We start from the raw sequence: 21,286 nt of genomic DNA, 5'->3' as shown, positions 1-21,286 counted from the left end.
AAGACAAACCATAAGTGACTCTTAATCTCACAAAACAAACTGAGGGTTGCTGGGAGGAGGGGGTTTGGGAGAAGGGGGTGGGATTATGGACATTGGGGAGGGTATGTGCTTTGATGAGTGCTGTGAAGTGTGTAAACCTGGTGATTCACAGACCTGTACCCCTGGGGATAAAAATATATGTTTATAAAAAATTAAAAATTAAAAAAAATATAAGAACATGAATAAAATAAAAGCCATAGGAAAAAAAAATTCTCCTCAACACTTATCACCATCTAATCATCTAACTATGTTCTATATTCTCCCTTAGTATGCCAGCTCCATATGGACAAGGGATTCTCATTTGTTTTTTTTGCTCAGTGATGTATCCACAGTACATAGAATAATTCTAGGCACACAGTAAGATCTCTATGAAGAGTTATTGCATTAATTTATGATTAATGAATATAATATTTTTACATTCAAAAATCATATTAACATTGTGATTAATATCATGACCTTTGATTGTGATCCCAGCTCTGCTATTATCTAGTAAATCTTCATCAAATCTCTTGAACTTTTTATTCAATTTTCTCATCCAAAAATTAATAATGCTTAAAAGGTTAAATTGAAAAAAGTACACACAATAATACAGAGATGGAGTGATGTTATTTGAGATAAACCTCTTGGAAATAATTATAGGAATATGCCTCAATAGCCTTACAAAATTAATATCATTTGACCTATGGTTTATGAGAAATGTTAACATAGTTTTAAGTGCAGGGAGATCACTACAACATAATATATATGTATATGGTGGGAAATTTGGAAATAACCTAAATGTCCAATAACAGAAAAAAAGGGCTATTTTTTTAACATATTATAGAATAATTTGGAGATTTTTCTCTGAAAAAAAAAAAAAAGACCTCATTGTATTTCATGAATGAATATCTAATATGCATAGATCTAATTCGAAGTCAATTATGGTCAGATTTTAAATCTCTGTTCTTTATTAATATCATCACTATTAACAACATAATTATTTTAAAAAATTCCCCCTTCACCATACCTTTTGCAACATGCCTATATTTTACATTACATCAATAAATGTAAAATTAAGTTTGTCAGTTATAATTTTGTCAGTAATATGCATCCTACTATTTTGGTCTCATGGCATTATTGACTATGCAAATAAAAATGATGTAAGTTATTAATAAAATGCTCTCCTCCCAGAATGTGTTATTATACATAATAGGCATACATACAAAGTGGAATGCAATCGTGAAATAAATAAATAAAAATGTATTCCACAATTCCATATACAGGAAAAAGTAATAATGACCAAGTAATATCATTATACTGAAATTATTAATGTTTTTGCATTTGAAATATCATAGGCATTTTTCTATTCAGAAAGAAAAAAGTGATTAAAATTATGTCAATCAGACACTATTCATAAATTTGAGTGCACAATTATATGTGATAAATGGAGTTTAAGGTGAAAAATTATATGTGAAGAAGTTCAATTATTTAATTAATCTCTTTTATGAAGATCCAATTTTACATGAATACCACTGGCTTTTCATCATCTATGGAAAGTACCTGTTATTTTGAGACAAGGTGTTGAAAGTTGTTAAGAAGAAGCGGGGGTTGGGGTGAGAAGCAGCAGCACAGAATGCGTCTTCTCTCCTTGAGTAGTGAAGCTTTGGCCCCTTCTTCCCCCAGCCATACATTTATTCAACAAACACAGGGCAGTTGTGTGCATTTGCAGGATACTTGATGTTGGGGGTGCCACACAAATTAAGCTCCAGTTAGAGCCTTAAATATTTTCAAATGTTCAAGGGAAGCAAAATGTGTGTAAAGTTAAATTAAACATAATTAAATATAAGTAAGTAAAACTAAGTACAATTATGTAATACTTCATTATGCTTCAGGTATACTGAATTAAATCTTATATATAAACACACATTTTGCTCTTAAAAATCAAGTCTCAATTTTCTGACAATAAGCCTTGGTCATTTTCTGGCTGAGGTCTTTCAAAAATGCATGGCCTCATTACTCTAATTATATTCCCTACTCCCTCTTTCTTCTGAAATGCTATGGTCCTTTCCGTTTGTCTAATTAAGAGGTCCCCTGCACCACAAACTATCTTCGAGCTAGTTAATTTACTAACACACAATATTTAACTGTTTTTATTTTTTTAATAGGCAACATAAAAGCAATGAGAAGTTAATTAGTGTAAACTCCAATTAGGAATCATAATATTGCTGTCTCCTGGTATAATCAGAAAACACTACTTTTGGATTTCTTTCTATGCATTCACATTCTGTTTTTGCTATTTCTAGCAAAAATTACTATTATTGTTTTATGAAACGTTATCTTCTATTTGATCCTTTCAAAACAGACAGGACCAAATAAAGCAAATCTGATTTTGGTTGAAATCTGTACAAAGAAAAATCAGGAAGTGTATAATTTTCATGACTTCAAACATGACATATTAACCAAAGAGCCACACTTTTCTTTCCTTCTATGTTTGTGGTATAATGTATTTCAGAGGGAAGACTATTATTTTTCTTGGATTAAAGGAAGATACTGAAATCAACCTAACCCAACAGGAATTTCTATTCTCTGTGACAACCCTTCAACATTCATTATATCTATTATTCTCCTCATATTTTGCCAGATTTCCCCTTTGCACAGCTACATATCTAATTCCTTCATTATAATTTCTAAATCTTGGAGAATGAGGATTTTCTCCTTGTTGGGTACAGTCTCCAGTTGGGTACAGCATCTCAAGTTTCTTTTCCTTGGCATTTAGAATACCTGCGTTATAAAGCAGCACCAAGCAAAAGAACTGTAACGCAAACCGCACATGTATAAGTTTAATTTTTTGTAGCCATAATAATAAAGATAAAAAGAAAGAAGTGAAATCAATTTGCTAATATGTTTTATTTAATCCAATGTATCAAAAACATTAACATTAATTAACATGAATTTGTCATGATTATGACACATTATTTTACACTTTTCCTTTTTTTAGCAAGTCTTCAAAATATAAAACATTTTATTTATATGGCGCACCTTGATTTGGAATAAGCATATTTCAGGTGCTCAATAGCCACACATGGCAAGTGGCTACAATACCAGACAGCATAGTTTTAGATAGTTTTTTTTTTAACTTTTTAAAAATTTTTTAATTTTTTATAAACATATAATATATTTTTATCCCCAGGGGTACAGGTCTGTGAATCTCCAGATAGTTTAGTTTTTTGAACCTGGCCTGAAAATATAGTAATTTTTTAAAGTTCATGAGACAATGTACGTTCACACTGCTTATGGCCAATGAAAATACCTAAATTGGTGTATCATCTACTTTAAGAAACATATTTTTGTTGTAAAACCCATGCTTAAATTCATTCTAACCACTATTAAGTTTGTGTTGATTTGGGCCTGCATTCCCACCTCTAGACTATCTGTAAATTGTCTCTGTAGTTTACTAAGTCAACTTTTCCTTCTGGCTTGCTCATTCTAAACTTGGATAAGTATTCCTTTATTTATTTAACTCCGGTTTACCCTAATGAGTTAGTTAGATTTACGAAAATAACCAGCTAACTTGATGTTTTATGGTGATCCTTCTGCAGTATATACAAATACTGAATCATTCTGTTGTATCGCTGACACTAATACAGTTGACCTTGAATAATGTGGGGGTTAGAGATGCCTACTCGACTCAGGAGGGACTATCTCCCTATAACTTTCAGATCCCTAAAAGCTTAATTTATAGCCTATTATTGCTCTGAAGCCTTAACAATAATAGAAACAGTTAACACATACGTTTTATATTATATGTATTATATACTGTATTCTTACAATAAGGTAAGCTAGTAAAAGAAAATGTTCTTAAGAAAAAAGAAGAAGAAAATACATTTGCCATCCTGTATATATATTGATTAAAACAAACCCATGTACAGTAAGGCCAGGATGGACTGGGCCAAGGTGGTTTCAGCTGGGGGTGGTAGGTTGGGTGTTGGCCCAGGGATGGAGATATGACACAGCTTTGCAGCCTTGGCTCAGCAAGGGTAACCACTCAGTGGGGGCTCAGTACATCTGCCCCATCTGCCCCATCTGCCCCGGGGTGTACCCTTAGCTGGTGCCCAACAGCAGCTGTGGCCATACATGAGTGCCTATACTCTAGGAGGTCTATGACCTGAAGTGCCAACATGGAGAAGGGTGCACGCTAAACCTGGAGGAGACTGAAGCCAGGGCAGTCCAGTGCAGAGGACCTAGGAAGACAGGGTGTGGGGGCATGGGGCCCCCTATGGGACCATCCCTGCCCTCTGAACACTGTTCCTCCCTTGGGCCCAGCCTCCTGCCCACCAGCTTAAGGCAATCCACCTGACCACCCTATTAACACACAGGGAAACCCGAGTCCTGCCCCCAGGTAACACCCAACAGCAATCACATAAGTGGCCCCAAGTGGAAACAGCACAGATGAGCCTTTCCAGAATTCCTGACCCACAGAATCCATAATTATAATAAATTCATGTTTTATACTACTAAATTTTTGAGTAATTACACAGCATTGGGTTACCAGAACAGGACTTTAACAGTATGACAGTATTTTGCTAACACAGTATTTCTCAAAGTATTCTAAAGATTTTGTCTATAAGTGGAAAAATTATACTTAAATATGACAAAAACAAGACTTGAATGAGATAAATCCATATATTAAATCATTAATATTAACTGGTTTTCCCTAAAAGAGGTAAATATATAGGTACTGTAAAGTGTGTGTGTGTGTGTGTGTGTGTGTGTGTGTGTGTGTAGCTCCAAGAGTGACATTAATATATTATTTCATGCCTTATCAATACTCATTAGTAAGGAGAAGGTTAACTAGGTTTTAAGTTAACTAACTTAAAAAACTAAGGGGAGACATTTTAGTCACAGCAGCTACAAGAGAGCAGAGAAGTTGCATTCTGTAAGTTCTGCAGGAGGCTCTCAGGGTCAACTTCAAGTTCCATATATTTGAACAGAGTCACTTTCCAAGGCTGAAATTTCCCTGAGTTTATTATTAACAGGATTAGCAGAAATATTTGTGTGCCCCAAGTGTATGGAACTTAATAGCTTAGATAGTCCCATGACCAGATCATGCACTCCCCCAGACTTCTTAAATATGTGTCCGTAATTATAAAGCACTGAAGTATTAAGGCTCAGAATTTAATTAGATAATTCACTAGAGACGAGTCAGTTTTTCAGGCAGCAGTGCATGCAGGATTCATTTTACAATGATTAGTTCTTAGTTAAAATAGATATTTATCATAAAGAGGGTCTTGTCTGCAGAGTTACAAACTAGTAGAAACATAAATGGAAATAAATGCGTCCAACTCTAGAGGATAACAATACTGTTCTTTTGCACAGCATCAATTCTAGAAGACAAACACCAACACAGAAAATTTATCACATACCTAATGGATTTGTTCCTTCCATTAGACACAATTTTAAAAGATTCATTCAGTTTTTAACTTTTCTATTTAGAAAGAGCTTATTCTCATGAAGACTGATGTCCCATCATGCAGAAAGGACAGTTCTAATTATGCCAAAATGACAGTAAATTTAATTAAAGTTTCTGACCTCACACATAAGACACAATAAGGGAGTTAACAATGTAAAATAAATGGTTAATTTAACTATTCATTAGTCCATTTAGTATGTATTTTTTATCTAAATAATAAGAAAACTATAAATGAGTATGAGTTTAAATACTTGTTTCTACTTGCTTGTCTTTACACATTATATATGCATTCAAAAGATGTGTATATAAAAATACTACTGACTTCAAGGATGGCTTAAAAGAAGACGACTTCAACTGTTAAATAATTCAAATGGACCAGAAGTTTCAAACACATTGAGAAAATATAAAAAATAAACTGGATTTCAATGGTTAAATTTAAACTATTTATGACTAAGACTAAACAAAAACAACTTTGCCTATTATAAGCAATATTAAACACTAGACAGTTCCTAACTACAAGTACTCTGATCATCAAGATTTCAAACCTAGATTTCATACTTTAGACTACTTTATTCTTCTTTAATATTTTCAAATTTATGGCATCAAAATCCATCCCACAGTGATTTAGTTAGCTATTAAAAAAAAAAAAACTTCAAAGAAGCAAATACAATAATGAAATGTAAAACCATAAGGCTAGAGAAATATGATAAATACTACATGAATACTGCAAATAATGATATGAAATACAAGTACCATTTGTCTTACAATTATTTAATTAGAATACAGTTGGATATGGTTTCAATTAAATGAAAAAATAATTATTCCAGAATACAGAAAATCTATGAAAATATGTAAGGACTTTTTTCAAAATGGCTGTGTGATCAAAAGACCAGGGTCTTTGGGGCAAGAAAGACTGGATAGTTTCCAGCTCTCAAATGGTGATGTAAGGCCCTTAGGTAGTTAGTTAGATCTCCAAGTCTCCTACATCTGTAAAAAAGAGAGCAAGAACGTAGGGATGGTCAAAATAATATAAACACTTCTCATATAATACACACAATTTGAGTAGTCAAAAAAAAAATGTGATCCCTCTACTATAATCTCTTTTTAACTAGTTGTCAAAGAAGAAACAGGGTAATAGATAAGAAATAGATAAGAAAATAAGTGATCAGAGAAATGATCCAGTACAATATCCACTATACACACACATAGACAGACAGGTAGCTAGATAGATAGACAGATTTACCTTCTAACCAGCATTAAACTATGATGTATGCAGTGGAGTACTATATAGTAGGGAAAATGAACAAGGTACTATCTAATTACTGAACAATGTAGGTATGTTTTACAAATTCGTTGAGCAAAAGACAAAATACACAAGAGCAGAAAATGTACAGCTTTATATAAAATAAAGTACAAAAACAGATCTAAGCTGTTAAAAGCATGAACAGTGGTCTCCCTTGTGGTAGGCAGTGACTGCAAAGGAGCACAATAATGTTTTGCTTCTTGACCTAAGTGATTTTTATAAAGACGCGTTTAGTTTGTAAAAATTCATCCTCTTAATATGAGTATGTCCTTGTGAGTATGTTACACTTCAACAAAAACTTTAAGTATGAATAGCTTAAATACAATCCTACATATTTTGCTCCAAATTCCATGTATCCTCACTAAGCCGCATATAATTACAACATTGCAGATTAAGCATCAGTCTTGAAGGGAAAATGAGTCAGAATGGTGTCCAAGGTCAGAAAGGAACAGGTAGACATCAAATCTATGATCAAATTATTTTGAAATATTACAAATGGTAGATAATCTTTCTTAAATAGTATTTTTTTCTACATCACTCTCATCTACCTGGCTACTTTGTGGCTTCTTAGATCTTTTCTTAGATAGAGCTCTTGGATTTTAAGGAATCAGTTTCTCCCTGGGTGACTCAGTTGGCTAAGTGTCCAATTCTTGCCTTTGGTTCAGGTCATGTTCTCAAGTCCTGAGATGGAGCCTTGCAAAGGGCTCTGTGCTCAGCACAGAGTCTGCCTGAGGATTCTCTTTCTTCCTCTGCCTTCCCTGCTCCCTCTCTCTCAAATAAATAAATAAAAGGTATTTTTTTTTTTAAATCAGTTCCTCTCAACAGATATTCTCAATCTTGAGCATCCATCAGAATTACCTAAATGGCTTATTAAACCGCAGATTATGGGACCAACCTCAAACTTTCTTTTTCTATTGGGTCTTCACAGGGCCCAAGAATTTGAATGGCTACTTGTTCCCTTATTTCAGGACCATTATTAAGAAATATTATTCCAAAAAAAAAAAAGAAAGAAAGAAAGAAAAATTCAATCTTGAATCATACATTATACAAGCTTAGGGAACTCCTTTGTTTCTCTATTTCTACCAATAAAATAAGAATAACAGCAACTACTATAAAGAAAAATTATAAGGGATAAGGGTGTCTCGGTGTGGGGGTGTCACTTGGGTGGCTCAGGGAGTTAAGCATCCAACTCTGCATTTCAGCTCAGATCATGAGCTAAGGGTTATGAGATCAAACTCCACAACAAGCCCTATGTCAAGCCCTACCCTGGTCTCCGTGCTATTTATGGATCCTGCTTAAGATTCACTCTCTCCTTCTCCCTTTGCTCCTCCCCATCCGGAGCTTGCTCTCTCTCTCTCTCTCTCTCAAAATTAACTAATTAATTAATTGAAATAAAATGAAATGAAATAAGATAAAATAAATTCTCCAGGTGATTTTGATGTGCAGCCAAGACTGAGAATAATTGTTTTAGTTTTACAAACATTGACAGTTTTCTATGAGCCATTTACTGCAGAAAATTCTGAGGGCATTAAAATAAGTGAAGAGAAATTCTTAACTTTAAGGGTCTTACAGTTTAGTGAAGGAGATGCACTCATAAAAGAATGTGTTCAATACAATGACAGAAATATGAAGATGAAGTACCATCCAGATGCCATGAAAGCACAGAGACAGGCCACTTACTTTCACATGGCACTTTAAGGAAACATTTGCTAGAGGTTCTGGTTCATTAAATTACACATTAAATTTTAAATTATTTTTTCAGCAACACTGTGCCGGGCATTGTGTTAAACACAATTACAGCTGTGATAAACTCTACAAAGGGGAGGTAGCATATCATGAATGTTATAATAAGGGAATCTGACCAAGTTAGAGAAGTCTAGAACAGCTCTGATGATGAGAAAGTATGGCTGAGCTGTCATCTAAGAGTAAGTAAAAATCACTAATATGAGGGAGAGAACATGGGGTAGGAGTTTATTCCGGGTAGATGATGGAAGGAATACAGTGTTCTGAGGTATGGTAGGAAATCCTGGAAGTGCTGAAAGCAAGGGGTAAGTTGTGATAGGTGAGGTTGGAAAGGCAGACAGGGTCTTGTAGGCTGCTTAGTGACTTCTAGTCTTTATCCCAAAGCAGCTGGGGGATAATTTTAAGAAAAATGACACTAAGATTTTTTTACAGAGGGAGTGGCCAGGAGGGGCAGAAGGAGAGAGAGAGAATCATAAGCAGGTTCCATGCCCAGCACAAGCCTGATACAGGGCTCAATCCCATGACCCTGAGATCATGACCTAAGGCAAAACCAAAAGCTGGATGCTTGACTGACTGAACCACCCAGGCACTTCAATCAGATTTTCTTTTTAAAAAGATCAGTTCATCCTGAGTTTGGAAAACTGCCAAAGAGTAAGAGTGATTGAAAGGATGCTAGGGGCCTGGTATACGCACAAACAAGAGATGGTGTAAGCTCACCATCCCTCCATTGCAGGAAACTTTACTATTTTTTTTTTAATATATTTGACATCTAACATTGTGCAAACCTACAGAGTACAACATGTTAATTCAATACATGACGATTAACATACTGTACTCTATACTCTATCTCCTGAGGGGGCTCATCTTCACTTCCAATCACAAAGGCACTTTCTTCGTTTATCCCCCCACTTAGTTACCTTTTTTTTTAATTAAAAGAGAATAGCTTTTATTGAATTTTAACAATTCTTTTTTATTAAATTTTAATGTTCCAAGATTCATTGTTTATTATCTTTAGCCCCCTTATAATAATACATAGTTAGTGAAATGTTTCTTTTAGAGCCTTTACCACACTGTAAGATTCTTAAGAGTCAGAAAGCATTTATCTTTATGTGTCTATAAATTCCTACGACAAGCATAAAACATTCTGAAATTCTGTAGAACAGAAGAATGAGCAAAGAACCAAGCTATGGACTCAGGGCACCTGGATGGCTCAGTTGGTTAAGTGTCTTCCTTCAACTCAGGTCATGATCCTGGGGTCTTGGGATCGAGCCCCACGTCCGGCTCCCTCTTTGGCAGGGAGCCTACTTCTTCCTCTCCCTCTGTCATCCCCCTGCTTGTGCTCTCTCTACCTCTCTCTCAAATAAATAAATAAATAAATAATCTTTTATTAAAAAAAAAAGACACACACTATAAGCCCAAACAAACAATGAGAAACATCGATTTGACCAGAAAAAGGAAAGCAACTTCTCACCTTGTTGAAATTAACTTTTGATAGTACAGAGTAAACAAAGATACATGGAGGAAATGTCTTTATATTACCATATTAGAAATAATCAAGACTTAATTAATAATCAAGAGAAAAGATTGAGCTCAGGTTTAATAAAAATTGATATTAATACAAAAATTAATATTTTGGGAAGGTTCTCTGCAAAGTACTAAAAATTGATAGTTCATATTTTATACTGCTTATTTAGAATAAAGATCCTGATACAGAATTTTCAAAAACTATCTATAAACCTATGTTAATAATCATACTTACTTTATGATTTTGGACACTACAACTGCAGATCATTGAAGTATTTGTCAAAATGTATAGTTAACAGGAAAAAGCTAAGAAAAAAAGAATCATACTCTTCATACTTCAGACAGAAAAACCATATCAAGACAAGCTTTGAATAAAGCATTTCAACACTGGGTAACCTACAGAATCATGTTTCAATAGCGGAAGTCCATAGGTAACACACAGAAGAATTAGCTATTGACCTATTAAAAAAACAAAAAACAAAACAAAACAAAAAAACCTTCTAAATTTGTCCTATGCTAAATTGACATTTGACTCAGATTAAGGACACTGCCAGGGAGAAAAGGCTAAATCAGCTCTCTTGAGCAAGCTACCCTGACACCAAAAAAACAAAAACAAAAAATACTATGGAGTATTATGCCTCCATCAGAAAGGATGAATACCCAACTTTTGTATCGACATGGACAGGACTGGAGGAGATTATGCTGAGTGAAATAAGTCAAGCAGAGAGAGTCAAGTATCATATGGTTTCACTTACTTGTGGAGAACAAGGAATAACACGGAAGACATTGGGAGATGGAGAGGAAAAGGGAAGTGGGGGAAATCGGAGAGGGAGACAAGCAATGAGAGACTGTGGACTCTGAGAAACAAACTGAGGGTTTTGGAAGGGAGTGGGTAGGGGGTTGGGTGAGCCTGGTGGTGGGTATTAAGGAGGGCATGTATTACATGGAGCACTGGGTGTGGTGCACAAACAATGAATTCTGGAACACTGAGAAGAAATAAAAATAAATAGTACTAGATCCTTTATGGTAGCTCTCTCACAGAATCTTTAAGGCAGAATTACTATCACATGACTTTCCTTTTATATCAGTTACTCAAGATAGTAAGTTTGAGAAGTATTTATATTTTCTTTCTCTTCATCATAGCAATGGGGAAGCAGAGGCTGAAGACACGTGTGGTACCGTGAGTCAGGTTACATCTTTTAAATATGCTGTGTGACCCTCTAATAATACATCAAAAATATTCCTTTGTGGTCTTCCCAGGTGATCATTACTATGTTCACTTATATAAAAGATACATATTTCCCATTATTATGATCTGTTAGGAAGATTGGTTTTAATCACCACATATACAGTTGAAAATAAAATGGAATAAATATATATGGATAAAAACCTATAAAAAAGGGGAAAAGCACAATGATATTTTTCCATGTTAGTGGACATGTTTCTAAGCCTAGAGACAAAAGAAAGCACAGCTAAGTAAAACATGAATTTTATCACAAAATTTAAACTTTCTCTTAAGAAAATAATTAAATATAAAAAATTGCTGTTACAATTTAAAAAAGATAATAAAACTAATAACTGAATTACACAAATGTATGTTTTAAAAATTATACAAAGACTACAAAAGATAAAGGAATGGCATATATAAATACATTATTCACAATAAAACCAATAAATCTGAAAATATGTGCTGGAAATGTTAATCAAACCAGTATTCAAATACATAAGAAATATATACCTAGGAAATATTTTTATATTTATGTGGATGTGTAAGTGAATATATTTAATATAGATTTAATTCTGGGGGCGCCTGGGTGGCTCAATTGGTTAAGTGACTGCCTTTGATTCAGGTCACGATCCCGGAGTCCCAGGATGGATGCCTTCATTGGGCTCTCTACTCAGCAGGGAATCTGCTTCTCCCTCTGACCCTTCCCTACCGTATACACACACTCTCTCTCTGTCTCATTCTCTCTCAAATAAATAAATAAAATCTCAAAAAAATTAATGTATTAATATATAAAAATACACCCAAATGACTATAGCCAAGGAGCCATGCTTGAAGAGACAACTCAAGGTCTAGATCTGCTTAATAAAAATGTTGGGCTGCAATGGATGAAAATATGGGGGGGTCTCAGAGAGAATAAGTATACTTTGCATGTAAAATAAGAAAATAAGGGACTAAGTAAGCCAGCCACTAAGATGGTCCCTCCAAATTCTCACTTCTTAGTAGTTTCCTCCCACACTGAATTAGAGTTGACCTATGTGACCAAAAAGAATAAATAAATAAATAATAATAAAGAAAAAGAAAAACTACACCTTCAGAACATCTGGCTCTCAAACTTGTAGGGCCACCACAGAACTATATATTTGCATATTCTAAAGAGCTGCTGTCTGAGGTCTACCTATCTTCCACTCAGCCTGACTCTAGTTGCTGAGACCCTCTTTTTTGGGACAGACACAGACACAGACAGGTATTGACACATCCTCAACTACCGAGAATGTCTGAAAATACAACAGTCTGCTTGGACAAGCACAGAGGTTTGAGAGACAATCAGGAGCTTCACGCTTAGTGCAGACTCTGCTTAAGATTCTCTTTCCCTCTCCCTCTGCCCCTCCCTGCTCAAGTAAATTAATAAATCTTTAAAAATATAAATTGAGGGGTGCCTGGGTGGCTCAATGGGTTAAGCTGCTGCCTTTGGCTCAGGTCATGACCTCAGGGTCCTAGGATGGAGCCCCACATCGGGCTCTCTGCTCCACGGGGAGCCTGCTTCCCTCTCTCTCTCTCTGCCTGCCTCTCTGCCTACTTTTGATCTTTCTCTGTCAAATAAATAAACAAAATCCTTAAAAAAATATATATATATATAATATATATTATATATATAAATTGAATTAAAAAAAATAGTTCGTGAAGGTAACAGATAGCTTTTATTTATTTATTTATTTTTTTAAGACCACGAGTGCAAGGAGGGGCCGTGGAGTGGCAGAGGGAGAGAAAGAATCTTAAGCAGGCTTCATGCCCAGCACAGAGCCTGACGAGATCATGACCTGAGCAGAAATCAAGAGTCAGGTTTACCTAACAGGTAACTTCTAAGGAAGGATCATATGAGGCATTTAAGTTTCCTTTTTTATGTTTTATATTACTCATTCTGGAGAAATCTAGGTACCACGTTATGAGGACTCTCAAGCAGCATTTCAGAAAGATCACGGGACAAACCTGAAGCCTCATGCCAACAGTTATCACCAGTTTGCCATCCATGTGAGTGATGGGCCTTGGAAATCTGTTCTTCAACCTCAGGCAGACAGATGGCTGCAGCCCAGCCAACAGCTGACTGCAACTTCATGAGAAATCCTGAGCCAGAACCACCCAGCCACACCAATCCAAATTCCATTACACAGAAACTGAGCACAATAATATTTTTTTTTAAAGTCACTAAGTTTGGGGCAGTTTACTGTAAATGTAATGTAATGTAATGTAAAACTAATACTGACAGAGGGGAGGGTGTGTGTGAGATAGAATGTGTGCATGTATTTGATTAGTAGATAGTAGATTACCAAGTTAACAATTATTTTTTCTTTAAAACACTGTGTTAAGTTGGTAAAGATGGTAATATAACAGACCATACAGTGCCTAACAAAAGTTATAAACCAACACAACCATTTTGGAGGAAGTGTTTCAGTATACAGCATGAGCCTATATATTGTGTTATAATTGGACTATTCCAAACTATATAAAAATTAATTCAAAATTAATCAATAACCCAAATATAAGAACTAGAAGTATAATACTTTTAGAAAAGAGTCACTGGGGTAAAATTTTATGACCCTGAATTTGTAAATGAATCCCTAACTATGATGCCAAAAGCATGTGCATATATAAATTACACCCAAGCAGAAATTTTCAAATTTATGCATCAAAGGACATTATCAAGAAAGTGAAAAGACAATCCACTGAGTGGGAGAAAATATTTTCAAGTCCTATATAAGAGTCTACTGTTCAGAATATGCCAAAAACTCTTAAACACAACTACAGAAAGAAAAAAAGAAATAGGCAAAGGAATTCAGTAGTCATTCCTCCAAAGAAGAAATACAAACGACCAGGAAGCATATGAAAGTATGTTCAACATCATTAGTCATTAGGGAGGTGTACACCAAAACCACAATGAGATACCAATTTATACACACTAGAATAGTTCATAAAAAGAAAAATGGAAAATAACAACTGTTAGTGAGAATGCAGAGAAATCAGAACTCATCCATTGTTGGTGGGAATATAAAATGGTGTAGCCACTTTGGAAAGACTTGGGTGGTTCCTCAAAAACTTAAACACAGAATTAGTCTATTACTCAACAATTACACACCTCAATATATACTCCAAAAATTGTAAACAGGTACTCAGGAAATTCTTGTGTACAAATGTTCACAGCCTCATGATTCAGAATAGCCAAAAGGTGGGGATAAAGTGAATATTCCTCAAAAGATAAGTGAACAAACTGTGATACGTTCATACAGAGGAATATTATTTAACCATAAAAAATGAATGAAGTGCTGACACATACTACAATGTGTATAAACCTCGAAACACTACGTTAAGCGGAAAAACGCAAGTAAAATGTCACAGGATTCCATTTACATATCCCAATGCATAAACCCATAGAGATAGAGATCAGATTGGTGGTTATTGAAAGGTATGGTAGGCTAGGAGATTGGTGACTGACTGATTAATGGGTATTGAGTTATCTGTTTTGTTGATAAAAATGCTTTACAACTAAACAGAGGTGGTAGCTGTATAGTATTGTGAATGTACTAAATGTCACTGAATTATACACCTTAAGGAAGTTTATTTTGTGCTATTCTGAATTTCAGTTCAGTTAAACAACGTTATATAGTTCCATGAAGAAATTCCATTTATGTCAATGCATCCTATAGAAATATTAAATTCAGGAAAAAGGGAATACACTAAAAATATTTGCAAAATATTTCAAAACATGAAGACAACTAACAACAGGGAGAATCTGTAAGTCATTGGAATCTAGCTTTTGATTCTGTTTTTCTGGTTCAGCTCATCTGCCTTATAATGAAAATAAAGACAAAATATTATATAAGCCAATTTATAAGTGTGTGGCTATAACTTCCTAACTGAAAGATCTTAGATAAATTTATTAATCATCAAATCCTGCATTTTTCAGCTTTTCTGAGATTAACTTCTCTCAGAAATTAGGATAATAATACCTGCCTAAAATAATGTTTAATGTATGATACTTTCTGTTTACTACTTTTACATATCAAAGGCATAAAAGGAATAAAACACACCAAAATAATTTTAGTGGATGTGTTTAGGTGGTTGAATTTTGTATGAGTTTCTTTTTCCATCTTTGTTAATGGGCGTTATGCACACACACACACAAACACATACAGTCAGACATACACACAGTAAAAATGGCATTTTACTACTCTAAAACCATCAGATCCCAAAGGTTCTCTCAGTATAAACTGTGAAGAATAAAATGGAATTCAACATATAATTTGGAGTCTCCAGTAGGTATATAGGTTGGTTTGTTTGTTTTTTTACCAGTGAGCTAGATAGTCTGAACTAAGTGTGATTCCTCAAGGACTTAATGCTCCTTCCATGAAGCACTGTTTTATGGGCCCACCTGGAAAGCTTTTCTATTCGTCTTTACCTGGTTGCTCTTCAGATCTTACCCTATGCTTCCTTTCCAGGCATGATTATCTTGAATGGAAATATTCTCTATTCTTTAATATTGCCACTCCTGTAATACCTCACACAATGCTATGTATAGTGGATATGTGTTTGTATCATCTTGCCTCTGACTGTATGCTTCTTGAGGTAGATGTGCATGCGTGTGTGCACACTCACACCCCCCTCCACACACACACCCCATGCCTTATGTCTAGCTTGGTAGTTTGCTCCTAATATATGATGAATAAATAAAACAAGGCAAAGCAAAACAAAACAAAATGAATGAAGTAGTCTAAGACTGTGTGACATTTAGCTTGATTATTTTTTACTTATTAAAATAATAGCTTCCTCTCACTTCCAGAGCTTGATGTGTCATAGAATATATGTATTTTTCCTGAAGTAAAGCAAAAATAAGAATATTAAGATTGGCCCATAGATATGTGGGTTCTGGTGTTCACTGTGCTTTTTGATAAACATGATGCATCTTGTTGAAATATCCAGTCTCCCTAATTTTATACATCATATTCCAGAGTAGCAGAACCATTACACATGCCCAACATGGACATATGAATGACCTAACTTCCTGGTGCTTGCTCTGGTTTGGTGTAGACACTATTTTTTTTTTCCCTTTGGCCATTTTGATAGGCATGTGGTGATATTTCACTGCTGTTTCAATTTGTATTTACTTAATGGCTAACGATGTGAACACATCTTCATGTGCTTCATTTGTGATCTGTATGTCCTCGTCAATGAAATGTCTGACGTCTTTGTCCATTTTCTGATTGAATAGCTGTTTTGGTTTTTGTAACTTGAATTTTGAGAGTTTTTCTATATATTCTAGATATCAGTCCTTCGTTGAATATGGAAACAGCAAATATCTTCTTCCAGACATAGGCTAGATTTTCATCCTCAGAGCAAGGTCTTTTACAGGCCAATAGTTTTCCCTTGTCTGTACTGTGATTTTGATGTATAGTTTGAGAACTCTTTTCCTACTCCTACATAACACTGATTTTCTGCTCTGTTTTGATTTTTCTGAAAGTTTTATAAATTTACATTTTGCATTTAAACCCAGAAACCATTCTGAGATTTTATATAGTGCAAGACTTACACAAGTGTATTTTTTCTTCCACTGAATTACTTTTACACTTTTGCCGAAAATAACTTAGGCATATTTGTATGGGTCTGTTTCTTAGTTCTCTATTCTGTTGCATTGATCTCTATGTCTATCTCTTTGTTCATTCCACATAGTCTTGATTATTGTGTCTACAGAAATACAATTTTTCTTAAGTTCATTATCAGTTTAATACAAATTTACAGTAAGTTAAAAGTCTTTCGATAAATACTATTTAAAAATTGGGAAATTGTAATATGTTGATTATAAAACAAGTGTTTTCTCTTGCTATTACATGTGCTTTTCAGAATCACAACGAATAGAGATATTACAAAGCAAAATTAAAGTAAAAGCGCTGAGTTTTATAATAGGGAAAGATGTCTTCCATTACAATCTCCCTGCTTTTTGCAGGGAAAATTATTTTAAATAAAAATATATAAATATATTGAAAGCATAGCACATGTGTACTCTAAAAGACCAAAGACTAAAGTCATTACATAGAAAGTCTTCTGAACTGTGAAATTTCATGTGCTCAAAGCCTTTCAATGCATTCTATGAGGCCTCCTGCCTTAAGTCTATAAATTTTTATTGTCTTGGAGCACATAAAAATTTCTTGAATGATTTCCAATCATTTATTTTCTACAGAAACTCATCTGCTGAATTGCCTTTCAACATTTACTTTGCTTCTTAACAGTGCAAATTATATCTAAATACAAAACACTCAACAGCCATACATATTGCTCTAATTGTGTGCTGTAGAGCTGACACAGAGTAATGAAATGCTAATTGCAATTAGAACATTTTGTTTGTTCAGAACTGATTCCTTGGTTTGACCCACTTTCATAATTTTCTATATTCACAAGGCTTATGCTCAAATACCACCAAAGAATCCACTGTCCATAACGTGAATCAATGTTTTCACAAGTCCTTTCCCATTATACACACTGCAGATCAGGGCAGAGCCATCAGGAAACTCCCACACTTAGGTTATAATGAGTCTGTCCTGAAAATGCAAAAGCCTTCACTTGTCAGATTTGCTAACCACCTGCCACACCCACCTCGGAAGGAAACAGACTAGGACTGGCACACACACCTAGCAGAGTGTGCAGGCATTTGCTAGCTTGGTGTGGAAGACAGGACACTTTCTCCAAACCTCTCATGCAATATTGGTTTTCAGTATTCCCCTGCATCTACTGGATATGCCAACTTTTTTCTAGGTGAGTAGAAGACCAAGTAAAACTATGACTTGCTACCTGAATGCATCACAAAGAAAAGTTTTTCAAAGATCATTACTTTACCTGTTTCAAAGATCATTACTTTACCTGTTTGACATCATATGCCAGAAGAACATATTTCAAATCTGGTGAAACTGAGTATTTTGATGCTTTGAAGGTTACCTAGAAATTAAAAAAAAAAAAAAAAGTTATGAAAGCAGTGAAAAGCTTAATGTCAGAGACATTAATATGAATTTGGGTAGGTAGATAATTTAAAAGATCTCAGTTCACATCACAACACAGTGAGTAGTGCAGCCATTTTCATTCTTATTATAAATATGCATATACATCTATATATTTAATGTATGATTATTCAAATGGATATACAAACTTAGAGGCTATGTTAGACATTTCATTAAGAAGAAAATTTGCTAACGTATCTTTTTTACATGTTATCATTTAAAGACTATGTTAATAGTTTCATTATAATAAATAAGGCAAAAAATCACAACTTCATAAGCAAAATACTTTTATATTTGCAAGTTGAATTAAATTTAAAAAAGAAACAGTAACATGCTGTTTTTTCTCTTTGTACTTTTGTTTTCTTATAGGTTGCATACTTGTATTTAAAAGAAGATACTCATATTAAAGACAGAATCTCTTTAGAGGATACTCCCACAGTAAACTTAATTAAAACACAAATAACTGATTGTACTTGATTATAACTACACTGTACTGCTTGATTTTGATCCTATAATTCTATCATTGAATAGGCCAGATGTCAGAAAGAATTGAAAATAAAGTGAAGGAGAAATGCATTGAGAGTAGAGAAATAATTTCATCTGAAATAAAGATTACATTTAATTTCAGATCTAAAGAGAAGTCAAACAAGTTGACTTAATGCATCAAAAGTCTACAAAATATAAAGACAAAATGGACTGCATATACATTATAGGCAGACTAGTTTGTATGGGTTTGGCAGAGAAATACATATGTAAATAATTTCATACACCTTATGCCAGGCCAATTTCTACAAGTCTGTTGTCTGCAAAAAATGAAAAAGGGTGATGTAAGGGTTTTTATACTTAGAAACCCCCAAAACACAATGGAAAAAAACAAGAAACTCCGACTAATTAACATTTGAGAAAGAAGCTTGTGTGGTATAATAAAAAAATATATTTAGTCTTTTTCTCTGATTCCTTGCATAAAACTCCTAAAATGCTTGCAATTTTGAGGGATAGGAATATCATTCATTATTAACTAATTAATTAATTAGCTCCCTCTGACCATACTTGGTTTATGCCAGTGAGATGACTCAAGGAGTAGAGGTGGGGGGAGGGTGGTTAGACAGCTTTTGGAGAAGGGGCTGCCCACCAAAGGAACCAACCATCTGATTAAAGAATTAGAACTTTCTGTGCGAACTGGAGGTCAGGGCAGATGGAGGGATGGGAGATGGAGTTCAATCATGTGGCCAATGATGTGGCCAATCATGCCAATAGTGAAAACCTCCATAAAAATCTGTGAATGATGGTGGTGCCTGGGTGGCTCAGTCGTTAAGCATCTGCCTTTGGCTCAGGGCATGATCCTGGGGTCCTGGGACTGGGCCCGGCAGCGTCGGGCTCCCTGCTCAGAGAGAAGCCTGCCTTTCCCTCTCCCTCTGCTTGTTCTCTCTCTCTCTCTCACTCTCTCTCTCTCGCTGTGCTTCTCTCTGTCAAATGAATAAATTCTTAAAAAAAAAAAATCTGTGAATGATGAAATTTGGAGGTACTTCCTTATTAGTAAATATATCAACATATCAGGAGGATGGCACTTCCCAACTCTACAGAGACAGAGACTATGCTGGGACACTTTTGGACTTTCCCTATTTACCAGTTCATTTGGCTCTCCATTTGTAGCCTCTAAAATAAACCAGTATTCATAAGTATAGCACTTTCTGTATCTTTCTCGCAAATTATCAAAGGAAGATTGCGGGAACCACCAAATTTATAGCCAAACTATACTGAAATGCAGGTAGCCTGGAGACTTGGGACATGCAGGTGGCATCTGAATGGGGTCAGTCACCGAGTCCTTAACCTGGAGGGTCTATACTAATTCTGGTTAGTTAGAATTGAATCAACTTGTAGGATACCCATGGTGTCATGAAATTGTGTTGGAATAACATAGTTAACCTGTAAACCAGAAAGGCAAGAGAACAGAGTGGTCTGGAAGAAAATACTATTCTATGGCAATGCTAAGATTTGGAGGTTTTGCCTACATACATCTATCTTATACAGCCTTTGTATAAGAGACTTTAGGAGAAGGTCAGAATAATCATTGGCAGTAATGCATCTTAAAGGTATTAGTTTTCATTTTTAATCTATTTCAATAAAACTAGAAATAACAACAAACAAGGACCACAACAGAGCTGCCATTCATCTATTATCAGCTCTGTAAATTACTCATAATTTTGTAGTTCTCAACCTCTCGTGATTAGTATTGACATAGGTACCCTCATCCTTATATTCCTTTTCCTGTCATTAACTTACTGTGTACAGACATCTGATGGAAATTGGTCTGCACAGAATTTTTAAAATATATTTATTTATTTTTATTTTAGAGAGAGAGAGAGAGAGAGCGAGCAAGCAGGGATGGGGTCAGTGAGGGGCAGGGGGAGAAGGAGAGGAGAATCTCCAAGCAGGCTCCTTTCTGAGCATGTAGCTAGATGCGGGGCTCAATCTCAGGACCCTGAGAAGATGACCTGAGCCCTATATCAAGAGGGAGATGCTTAACTGAGTCACCTGGAGGCCCCCTAGTCATACACAAAATTTAGGGTGAAAATGAAGAAACAAGGTCTCATGTCTCTCAACATTATACTACCAAGAGGTATATTGTAACACAGTAAGGGGAGGTTTACTGTAATTTAAAAATTGGTCAAGCAGGTGAGCACACAAAACAAAAGAATACAGCAGGAACTCCTTTAATAAACCCTGCATTATCCCACCAGTGGAGCTCCATTTTTTTACTTTTTGGAAGAGCGCTTCCCCATCTGAATTAGTTAAAGAACATCTCACCTTTCTAGTCCTCATCCACTCTCACGTGATGTTCCTCACACAAATTAACTTCACACGTTCACAGGTGTGTCTGCGCCTCTGGTCACAACATTTTAGTATCTTTTACAGTTCCTACAATTATCTAGTCTGACACTTTATTAATTATCACTATACTG

General features: G+C 35.0%; 1 protein-coding gene across 2 annotated transcripts in view; it reads right to left on the bottom strand.

Moving 5' to 3' along the window:
• The window catches only part of DPP10 (dipeptidyl peptidase like 10), a 599,077-nt gene that overhangs the window by 282,713 nt on the left and 295,078 nt on the right, over window positions 1-21,286 (bottom strand). For both annotated transcript variants that reach the window (XM_059394419.1, XM_059394420.1), the window contains exon 5: window positions 18,190-18,264. In XM_059394419.1, the coding sequence (XP_059250402.1) occupies window positions 18,190-18,264 (75 nt within the window). The remainder of the gene's footprint in view (window positions 1-18,189; window positions 18,265-21,286) is intronic.

This window comes from Mustela nigripes, chromosome 3 (genome assembly GCF_022355385.1).
Source record: "Mustela nigripes isolate SB6536 chromosome 3, MUSNIG.SB6536, whole genome shotgun sequence".
Taxonomy (NCBI): domain Eukaryota; kingdom Metazoa; phylum Chordata; class Mammalia; order Carnivora; family Mustelidae; genus Mustela; species Mustela nigripes.
Note: the sequence above shows the minus strand (reverse complement) of the source record. Positions and strands in the feature narration are given on the sequence as shown.